General features: G+C 39.7%; 1 protein-coding gene across 13 annotated transcripts in view; it reads left to right on the top strand.

Annotated features, from left to right (window-relative positions):
- LOC113660142 (protocadherin gamma-A11-like) overlaps positions 1-11,664 on the top strand; it is an 80,000-nt gene that overhangs the window by 39,928 nt on the left and 28,408 nt on the right. Inside the window, exon 1 of one of the 13 annotated variants that reach the window (XM_047820096.1) lies at positions 730-3,220. The exons of 10 other annotated variants lie outside the window; for them this stretch is intronic. In XM_047820096.1, the coding sequence (XP_047676052.1) occupies positions 782-3,220 (2,439 nt within the window). In that variant the 5' untranslated portion in view covers positions 730-781. Of the gene's footprint in view, positions 1-729; positions 3,221-3,646; positions 6,367-10,103 lie in introns of those variants that run through there. 2 more of the 13 variants (XM_047820101.1, XM_047820103.1) reach the window with 2 other exon arrangements.

Raw genomic sequence — 11,664 nt, 5'->3', positions numbered from 1 at the left:
TAGTTTTTGATTTACGAAATATAAATACAAAATACACCTTTTGCACTAGTTATATGAAGGTTTGTTTGAAAAAAACAAAACATTTATTGTATAATTTTTTATTGTATTTTTGTAGAATGTTTATTTTTGCTGACGTTACTTAAACTGATCATCATGCGATTTTCTGTGGTTATAAAGCATATACTAAATTCTTTTCAGAATTAACATTGATGAAAACGACCACATTATTTTTTTGACTTGTTCATAAACACTTTACTTTGATTTAAAATAGTTGGACTCGGCAGAAAGAAAAAGTAGAAGCGGCAATGTGTTGTCTAACTTGTGTATATCCAGCCTGCTTGTTTTGTGAAAAATTTACTGTGTTTTTAGATATAGGATTTTTGGAAATTTAATCCTATAATCCATACTTTCAATGGCAATAACACTTGAAAAATCAGTTTTTGTTCTTTATCAACATTCTCTCTCTCTCTCTCTCTCTCTCTCTCTCTCTCTCTCTCTCTCTCTCTCTCTCTCTCTCTCTCTCCGGCTTCTGTTATCATGTGCAATAGTTCTTAACTGCTCTAAGTGACGCTGTTGGTCAGGTTGTGCAATTTTTAAATGCACAGTTCTCGATCCTCCCCTATATAACTGCATGCAGCTTATAATACTTTTCACTCGGCAAGGTTTTTGCGATTTAATAATTAACAAATCAGTAAAGCTCTTCAGCACAGTTCATGGTTGTTTTTATCATTTTTAATGAGCTAATAGTTTCGGATTTTGTGCATCTTACATTCGTTACAAGATGGGTTTTCTTTGTTCCCTCGATGTCCGGGTAAGAGGCTCAACTGTCCGCGTTTCGACATGGATGACAAAGCTTCTGGTTGGATTAGCTTTTCTCATGGCCGTTGCGCACGGGCAGGTCCGTTATTCTATTCCCGAGGAGATGAACAAGGGATCGGTGGTGGGAAATATCGTTCAGGATCTCGGTTTGGATGTTAAGAGACTGAAATCTGGTCGAGCCCGGATCTTTACGGAGGACAGTCGTGAGTACATCGGTCTGAATGTGGATAAAGGCACTCTGATAGTGAGGGAGAGAATAGATAGAGAGGAGCTGTGCGCTCAAGTATCTCCTTGCTCTATACATTTTCAGATTATTTTAGATAATCCAGCGGAGCTGCATCGAATTGATGTGGAAATACTGGATATCAATGATCATGCGCCAGCTTTCGACAGAAAAGAAATCAGCATTGAAATAATTGAATCTATTGTCTCAGGTTCACGATTTTCTTTAGGCAGTGCGCATGATCCTGATGTTGGACTGAATACACTGCAAAGATACACCCTTAATCCCACGAATCATTTCATGTTGAAAGAATTATCACGTAACGATGGCAGCAAATATGTTGAGATGGTATTAAAAACACCTTTAGACAGAGAGCTACAGGAAGAGCATGCATTAATTTTGACAGCATTTGATGGTGGAACTCCTCAGAAATCTGGAACAGTTAAAATAACTGTCACTGTTCTTGATGTAAACGACAATTCTCCTGTGTTCAGTCAGCCAATATACCGAGTGTCTTTGTCAGAAAATATTCCGAAAGACAGTTTAGTAGTATCAGTCAGTGCTACTGACAAAGACAAAGGATCTAATAGTGATGTTTCATATTCTTTTTCACAAAGTACCGGAAAAGAAGCCATCGAATTGTTTAATATTAATTCGGACACAGGGGAAATAAAAGTAAAAGGTGTCCTAGATTTTGAAAAATCCAAACAGTATGAATTATACGTGGAAGCGATAGATGAAGGCGGACAAACTGATACCAGTAAAGTTCTGATTGATATTGTTGATGTTAATGACAATTCTCCTGTTATCAGTGTTATCTCATTTTCCAACTCGATGCCAGAAGATTCCAAGCCTGAGACTGTTGTCGCAATGTTGAATATTAAAGACATAGACTCCGGGAAAAACGGGCAAATTAAATGCGCAGTGAATTCAGATCTGCCGTTTCGCATCAAATCGACATCCAATAATTTCTACAATTTAGTTACAGAGCGTATTTTGGATCGTGAAATGTTTTCTGAATACAATATATCGATCACAGCTACAGATGAAGGTTCTCCATCTTTATCTACAAATAAAACACTGAGGCTCAAAATATCTGATGTGAACGACAACGCTCCTGTTTTCCAGCGTCACTCATACATGGCTTATGTGATGGAAAATAATTCACCTGGAGTGTCTATATTTGCAGTGACAGCGACTGACAGAGACTCTGGGAATAATGCGCGCATTTCTTATTTTTTAGAAGATCTTTCTGTGAACGGAGTTTCTGCTTCGTCTTATATTTCCGTTAACGCAGAGAGCGGAGCGATTCTCGCTATTCGGTCTTTTGATTTCGAGCAAACTAAAGAGTTTAATATTCGCGTAAAAGCGCAGGACGGAGGCAACCCGCCTCTCAGTAGCAACGTGAGTGTGAAAATTATTATTCAGGACCAGAATGACAACGCGCCTCAGATTCTGTATCCAGTACAAACTGGTGGCTCTGTGGTGGCTGAAATGGTGCCTCGTTCAGCAGATGTGGGATATCTTGTCACTAAAGTGGTGGCTGTGGATGTGGACTCTGGACAGAATGCCTGGCTCTCGTATAAACTACACAAACCGACAGACAGAGCGCTATTTGAAGTGGGCTTACAGAATGGCGAAATAAGAACTGTGCGTCAAGTCACTGATAAAGATGCTGTGAAGCAGAAGCTCACTGTTGTAGTGGAGGACAACGGACAGCCCTCTCGTTCAGCTACAGTCAATGTTAACGTGGTGGTGGCGGACACTTTCCCTGAAGTGCTCTCAGAGTTCACTGACTTTACGCACGACAAGCAATACAATGACAACCTGACATTTTATCTAGTCTTGGCCTTGGCTGTAGTTTCTTTTCTCTTTATCGTGTCCATCATAGCTATACTGACCGTAAAATGCTACAGATGGAGACGTGAGCGAATGTTTTATAAATCCGGTGCCAATCTTCCGGTTATTCCCTATTATCCACCTCTTTACGCAGACGTTGGAGGAACAGGAACTTTACAGCACATGTACAATTATGAAGCTTACAGAACCACTGATTCTAGAAAGAGTGATCTGAAATATTCCAGACCTCCTACTGAGAGCATCATTAGTCTGGACAGCAGTGGAACACAGACTCTAACATGTGCTCACAGACTGAAAGCTTATGACGAATCGGATCAGGTGAGAGCTACATCCTCAAACAGTTACACTCAGCATGGCCATAGTTTTTGATATATGTGATTTAAACAAATGCTTCTTTTGCATTTGTTATATGAATGTCTTAGAAAAAAATATATATACTTTTTTTTGTATTATTTATTTTATTGTATTTTTGTAGAATGTTTATTTGTTAGTTGACGTTACTTAAACTGATCATCATGCGATTCTGCTTGGGTCTAAAGCAGATACTAAATTCTTTTCATAATTGACATTGATGAAAACCACCACTATATATTTTCGAGTAGTTCATAGACACTGCACTTTGATTTAATATACCTGGACTCAGCAGAAAGAAAAAGTAGAAGCGGCAATGTGTTGTCTAACTTGTGTATATGCATGCTTGTTTTGAGAAAATTTTACTGTGTTTTAATATCAATGGCAGTAACACTTGAAAAATCATTTTCTCTCTCTCTGACGTTTGTTATCATGTGCAATATTCCTTAACTGCTCTAAGTGACGCTGTTGGTCAGGTTGTGCAATTTTTAAATGCACAGTTCTCGATCCTCCCTATATATGACTGCATGCAGCCTAGAATTCTTTTCACTCTGCTCGGTTTCGCAATTTAATAATTAACAAATCAGTAAAGCTCTCCAGCACAGTTTAAGGTTGTTTTTATCATTTTAAACTGAGGTAAAGGTTTCGGATCGTTTGCATCTTACAGTGTTTGCAATATGGGCTTTCTTTGTTCCCTCGATTCCCGGATAAGTGGTTCTACTGTCCGCGTTTCGACATGGCTGACAAAGATTCTTGTTGGATTAGCTTTTCTCATGGCCGTTGCGCACGGGCAGGTCCGTTATTCTATTCCCGAGGAGATGAACAAGGGATCGGTGGTGGGAAATATCGTTCAGGATCTCGGTTTGGATGTTAAGAGACTGATATCTGGACGAGCGCGGATCTTTACGGAGGACAGTCGTGAGTACATCGGTCTGAATGTGGATAAAGGCACTCTGATAGTGAGGGAGAGAATAGATAGAGAGGAGCTGTGCGCTCAAGTATCTCCTTGCTCTATACATTTTCAGCTAATTTTAGATAATCCAGTGGAGCTGCATGGAATTGATGTGGAAATACAAGATATCAATGATCATGCCCCTGATTTCGAGAGAAAAGAAATCAACATTGAAATAAGGGAATCTATTGTCTCAGGTTCACGATTTTCTTTAGGCAGTGCGCATGATCCTGATGTTGGACTGAATACACTGCAAAGATACACCCTTAATCCCACGGATCATTTCATGTTGAAAGAATTATCACGTAACGATGGCAGCAAATATGTTGAGATGGTATTAAAAACACCTTTAGACAGAGAGCTACAGGAAGAGCATGCATTAATTTTGACAGCGTTTGATGGTGGAACTCCTCAGAAATCTGGAACAGTTAAAATAACTGTCACTGTTCTTGATGTAAACGACAATTCTCCTGTGTTCAGTCAGCCAATATACCGAGTGTCTTTGTCAGAAAATATTCCGAAAGACAGTTTAGTAGTATCAGTCAGTGCTACTGACAAAGACAAAGGATCTAATAGTGATGTTTCATATTCTTTTTCACAAAGTACCGGAAAAGAAGCCATCGAATTGTTTAATATTAATTCGGACACAGGGGAAATAAAAGTAAAAGGTGTCCTAGATTTTGAAAAATCCAAACAGTATGAATTATACGTGGAAGCGATAGATGAAGGCGGACAAACTGATACCAGTAAAGTTCTGATTGATATTGTTGATGTTAATGACAATTCTCCTGTTATCAGTGTTATCTCATTTTCCAACTCGATCCCAGAAGATTCCAACCCTGAGACTGTTGTCGCAATGTTGAATATTAAAGACATAGACTCCGGGAAAAACGGGCAAATTAAATGCACAGTGAATTCAGATCTGCCGTTTCGCATCAAATCGACATCCAATAATTTCTACAATTTAGTCACCAAACGTATTTTAGACCGTGAAATGTTTTCTGAATATAACATAACGATCACAGCTACAGATGAAGGTTCTCCATCTTTATCTACAAATAAAACACTGAGACTTAAAATATCTGATGTGAACGACAACGCTCCTGTTTTCCAGCGTCACTCATACACGGCTTATGTAATGGAAAATAATTCACCTGGAGTGTCTATATTTGCAGTGACAGCGACTGACAGAGACTCTGGGAATAATGCGCGCATTTCTTATTTTTTAGAAGATCTTTCTGTGAACGGAGTTTCTGCTTCGTCTTATATTTCCGTTAACGCAGAGAGCGGAGAGATTCTCGCTATTCGGTCTTTTGATTTCGAGCAAACAAAAGAGTTTAATATTCGCGTAAAAGCGCAGGACGGAGGCAACCCGCCTCTCAGTAGCAACGTGAGTGTGAAAATTATTATTCAGGACCAGAATGACAACGCGCCACAGATTCTGTATCCAGTACAAACTGGTGGCTCTGTGGTGGCTGAAATGGTGCCTCGTTCAGCAGATGTTGGATATCTTGTCACTAAAGTGGTGGCTGTGGATGTGGACTCTGGACAGAATGCCTGGCTCTCATATAAACTACACAAACCGACAGACAGAGCGCTGTTTGAAGTGGGCTTACAGAATGGCGAAATAAGAACTGTGCGTCAAGTCACTGATAAAGATGCTGTGAAACAGAAGCTCACTGTTGTAGTGGAGGACAACGGACAGCCCTCTCGTTCAGCTACAGTCAATGTTAACGTGGTGGTGGCGGACACTTTCCCTGAAGTGCTCTCAGAGTTCACTGACTTCACACACGACAAGCAATACAATGACAACCTGACATTTTATCTAGTCTTGGCCTTGGCTGTAGTTTCTTTTCTCTTTATCGTGTCCATCATAGCTATACTGACCGTAAAATGCTACAGATGGAGACGTGAGCGAATGTTTTATAAATCCGGTGCCAATCTTCCGGTTATTCCCTATTATCCACCTCTTTACGCAGACGTGGGAGGAACAGGAACTTTACAACATATGTACAATTACGAAGCGTACAGAACCACTGATTCTAGAAAGAGTGATATGAAATATGCCAGACCTCCTACTGAGAGCATGATTAGTCTGGACAGCAGTGGAGCACAGACTCTTACGCATGCACAGAAGACGAAAGTTACTGACTACGATCAGGTGAGACCAAAAAATGCAGTAGATCTTACCGTGACACTTATGACCTTTAGTTAGTTAGTTAGTTAGTTAGTTAGTTAGTTAGTTAGTTAGTTAGTTAGTTAGTTAGTTAGTTAGCTTCTTTGTATTTTATTGTTTTTTGTGGTTTGGGTTTTTTTTAACTGTTTTTTTAACTGGTAAATTGGTCATTTATTATCTAGCACATTCCCTATTTTGACATACAATTAAACCGCTTGAGCTCGAGCATTGTTCACTGTATGTTTTATTTCAATATATTGGTATACCTAATTGTTTAATTTTTTTAAGAAGTTTCGTTTTAAATGCTCGGCAAGGTTGTTTTTTAACCATAAAAAAACTAAATAAATGCTCTGATCATGATTTTTAAATATATTTGTCCATGTCTTTGAATATCTATACAGAGAAATATGAGCTTAAAGAATTTCAATTAAATTGTTCAACAGTAAGTATATTTATAGCTTATTGATTTTAATTATTTTTTTGTTCAGGTAAAGAACACATCCTCTGAAATAATGCGTAAATTTAATAACCATTTAAAATTTTTTGATGTTTTTTCTGCATCGGATATCCTGTAATGTTTTGCTTATGCTCTAAGCGACGCTGTTTGTCAGCGAGTGCAACTTTTAAAATCTGATTTTTAGATCCTCCTCTGTATTGTGCAGTCTGGATTTCTCCCCACACTGGACTGTCTGTTGATTAAACAAGCATCACGGAGGTTTTGCCTTTTAGCACTTCATTCTTTTTATTTGTCACTGATTTTAAACTGTTTTATCCTGCCTGATTTAGAGGATTTATAAGATGGGTGTTTTTTATTCAATTTTTGCCCGGCTAAGAGGCTGTAATCTCCGCGTTTCGACATGGATGACGGTGCTTCTGGTTGGCTTTGCCTTTTTCATGGCCGTTGCGCACGGGCAGGTCCGTTATTCTATTCATGAGGAGATGAACAAGGGATCGGTGGTGGGAAATATCGTTCAGGATCTCGGTTTGGATGTTAAGAGACTGAAATCTGGACGAGCCCGGATCTTTACGGAGGACAGTCGTGAGTACATCGGTCTGAATGTGGATAAAGGCACTCTGATAGTGAGAGAGAGGATAGATAGAGAGGAGCTGTGCGCTCAAGTATCTCCATGCTCTATACATTTTCAGATTATTCTAGATAATCCAATGGAGCTGCATCGAATTGATGTTGAAATACTGGATATCAATGACCATGCTCCTGCATTTGAAAGAAAAGAAATCAGTATTGAAATACCGGAAACTGCAGCCATTGGTTCAAGATTTTCTTTAGACAGTGCGCATGATCCTGATGTTGGACGTAATACCCTGCAAACATACACTCTTAATACATCGGAACATTTTACTTTAAAAGAATTATTTCGCAGTGACGGCAACAAATATGTTGCGATGGTTTTAAAAACTATTTTAGACAGGGAGCAACTAGAGGAGCATAATTTTATTTTGACAGCATTCGATGGTGGAACTCCTCAGAAATCTGGGACAGTTAAAATAACTGTCATTGTTATTGATACAAACGACAATTCTCCCGTTTTCACTCAGCCAATATACCGAGTGTCTTTGTCAGAAAATGCCCAACAGGATAGTTTAGTAGTAACAGTTAGTGCTACTGACAAAGACAAAGGATCTAATGGAGAGGTTACCTACTCATTTTCACAAAGCATCGGAAAAGAATCTGTGGATTTGTTCAGTATTGATTCGGAAACTGGAGATATTAAAGTAAAAGGTTTTTTAGATTTTGAAAAATACAAACAGTATGAACTAGATATCGAAGCGATGGATAAGGGTGGGTTAGTTGATACCAGTAAAGTTCTGGTTGAAATTATTGATGTTAATGACAATTCTCCTGTTATCAGTGTTATCTCATTTTCTAACCCGATTCCAGAGGATTCCAACCTGGAAACGGCTGTAGCAATGTTGAATGTTAAAGACTTAGACAGCGGGAAAAACGGGCAAATTAAATGCACAGTGAATTCAGGTCTGCCGTTTCGCATCAAAATGACATCCAATAATTTCTACAGCTTAGTCACTGACCGTATTTTAGATCGTGAAATGTTTTCTGAATACAATATAACGATCACAGCTACAGATGAAGGTTCTCCATCTTTATCTACAAATAAAACACTGAGGCTCAAAATATCTGATGTGAACGACAACGCTCCTGTTTTCCAGCGTCACTCATACACGGCTTATGTGATGGAAAATAATTCACCTGGAGTGTCTATATTTGCAGTGACAGGGACTGACAGAGACTCTGGGAATAATGCGCGCATTTCTTATTTTTTAGAAGATCTTTCTGTGAACGGAGTTTCTGCTTCGTCTTATATTTCCGTTAACGCAGAGAACGGAGAGATTCTCGCTATTCGGTCTTTTGATTTCGAGCAAACTAAAGAGTTTAATATTCGCGTAAAAGCGCAGGACGGAGGCAACCCGCCTCTCAGTAGCAACGTGAGTGTGAAAATTATTATTCAGGACCAGAATGACAACGCGCCACAGATTCTGTATCCAGTACAAACTGGTGGATCTGTGGTGGCTGAAATGGTGCCTCGTTCAGCAGATGTTGGATATCTTGTCACTAAAGTGGTGGCTGTGGATGTGGACTCTGGACAGAATGCCTGGCTCTCATATAAACTACACAAACCGACAGACAGAGCGCTGTTTGAAGTGGGCTTACAGAATGGAGAAATAAGAACTGTGCGTCAAGTCACTGATAAAGATGCTGTGAAACAGAAGCTCACTGTTGTAGTGGAGGACAACGGACAGCCCTCTCGTTCAGCTACAGTCAATGTTAACGTGGTGGTGGCGGACACTTTCCCTGAAGTGCTCTCAGAGTTCACTGACTTTACGCACGACAAGGAATACAACGACAACCTGACATTTTATCTAGTCTTGGCCTTGGCTGTAGTTTCATTTCTCTTTATCGTGTCCATCATAGCTATACTGTCAGTGAAATGCTACAGGTGGAGACGTGAGCGAATGTTTTATAAATCCGGTGCCAATCTTCCGGTTATTCCGTATTATCCACCTCTTTACGCAGACGCTGGCGGCACAGGCACTTTAAAACAAGTATTTAATTATGAGATATGCGGAACGGTGGATTCCAGAAAAAGCGATATCAAATATGTCAGACCGTATAGTAAGAGTGCCATTAGCCTGGACGCAAATGGAACTCAGACGCTTCTGCATGGACAAACTGAGAATCAGGTGAGCTCTTCACCAAGTATCCAATAGGTTGTATGTTGATTCAGATATCTCACATATGTTCATGCTCTTACATATCTCCATATATTCTCATACATTTGTATATGCTCTTATTTATGAATATTAGATTGGACCAAATGTGGTTTAACTTTTCAAATCCCTGGCTTAATGATAGCGGTCGAGCGTGCTATCCACAGGCCTCTCCATTTCATGGCTGACCCTGCGCTCTGTCCCCAGCTTTCTAACATGTTGGTATATGCGATGAAAGGTTTTTTCACTATAGTGTAATGTATATGTGACAAAATAATGGCTTATTTAAAAATGTAACAGAGATATTTAAAATTACAATACTGCTTACGTATATGTATGTGTGTGTTCAGCTTCATACACATTTACATGCCTAATATATGAATGGATTGTGCAGCTATTTATTTAAGACATGGCTTCATCTATATCTTTTCTGCGTAGTTATAAAATAAAATTCTATTCTCTCACATTTCAGTACTTTTATTCTATTTTGTGTAATGCTTATTCTGAGCCATAAGTGTCGCTGTTGATCAGTGAAGTTGATTTTTCTGAAGTATAAAAATCCTACAACTCCCCTCATAGTGGCATTCGCGCATAGTGCCATTCGCGATTCCTATTTCAGATCGTTATAAAGACTGCATGTACGATTTTTTACGTATTTTCCTTTTCTATCGATTATTAGATGTATCAAGTGATTTTGGCTATTCATGAAAAATCGCGTTGATATTCTGTATTAATCTTAGAAAGGATTCGGTAACGCTGTTGCATTATCATGGGAAAAAAGCATCTTTTCGCCTTGCGTTCCAGTGTCCTTTTTGTCTGTTTACACTTGCTCAATGGCGTATCCGGGCAGCTCCGGTATTCGGTGGCTGAAGAAATGTCACCTGGTGCTTTAGTCGGAGATGTTGTAAAGGACCTGGGTATGGAGCCTAAGCGACTGCTTGAAGGAAAGGCTCGTATCTTTGCAGCGAGCGGCCGCGACTATGTGCAGTTAAACAGGGAGAAAGGACTTATCACGGTAAAGGAAAGAATGGACAGGGAGAGTCTGTGCTCTTTTTCGACCTCTACTTGCAGCATCAGCTTCGAGATCATTGTTGAAACCCCGATCGAGCTCTACAGGGTCACTGTGGAAATATTAGACGTGAACGATAACAGTCCGGCGTTTCCACGAGGGGAAATTAAACTGGAAATCAGTGAATCAGCTTCTGTCGGGACGCGCTTTGTTGTGGATAAAGCACTTGACGCTGACGTGGGAATCAACAGCATACAAAGCTATTCAATTGACTCGACCGACCATTTTACACTGAAAACACCCAGTCGAGCAGGTAGTGGCAAAGATGTCGAACTTGTTTTACAGACGCCATTAGACAGAGAAAAGGAAGAACATTTGTATCTAACAGTAACAGCTATAGATGGCGGCAACCCTAAACGCTCTGGCACTGTAAAAATTCATGTTGTTGTTTTAGATTCTAATGACAATCCCCCGGTGTTCAAAACAAGTTCTTATAGAGTTTCTGTCCCCGAAAACACGTCAAAGGGAGCGTTGCTGATTACAGTTAACGCCACAGACGCAGATACAGCATCAAATGGACAAATTGGCTATTATTTTGAACACACAACACCTAAGATTAGAGAGCTATTCACAATCAATGAATCCACTGGAGAGATAATGCTGTCTGGACAGCTGGACTTTGAGGACACGACCGTTCATGAATTTAAAATCCAGGCAAAGGACCAGGGAGGTTTAGCTGACTCCTGCGAGGTTGTAATTGAAGTGACAGATGTGAATGATAATGCGCCTAAAATGACGCTTATGTCCTTTTCCGCAACGCTGCCTGAAAACTCACCCCCAGGCACAGTTGTTGCAATGATCAATGTACAGGACAGCGACTCTGAGGAAAATGGAAAGATCACCTGCTGGATTGATGGCAATCTCCCGTTTAGAACCGAATCGTCTCTGTCCAATTACTACAGCATAGTGACAGACTCCAGCTTAGACAGAGAACAAATGGCGGAATATAATATAACAATCACGGCCAA

The sequence above is a fragment of the Tachysurus fulvidraco genome, chromosome 10, assembly GCF_022655615.1.
Source record: "Tachysurus fulvidraco isolate hzauxx_2018 chromosome 10, HZAU_PFXX_2.0, whole genome shotgun sequence".
Taxonomy (NCBI): domain Eukaryota; kingdom Metazoa; phylum Chordata; class Actinopteri; order Siluriformes; family Bagridae; genus Tachysurus; species Tachysurus fulvidraco.
This window is presented reverse-complemented; position numbering and strand designations above follow the sequence as displayed.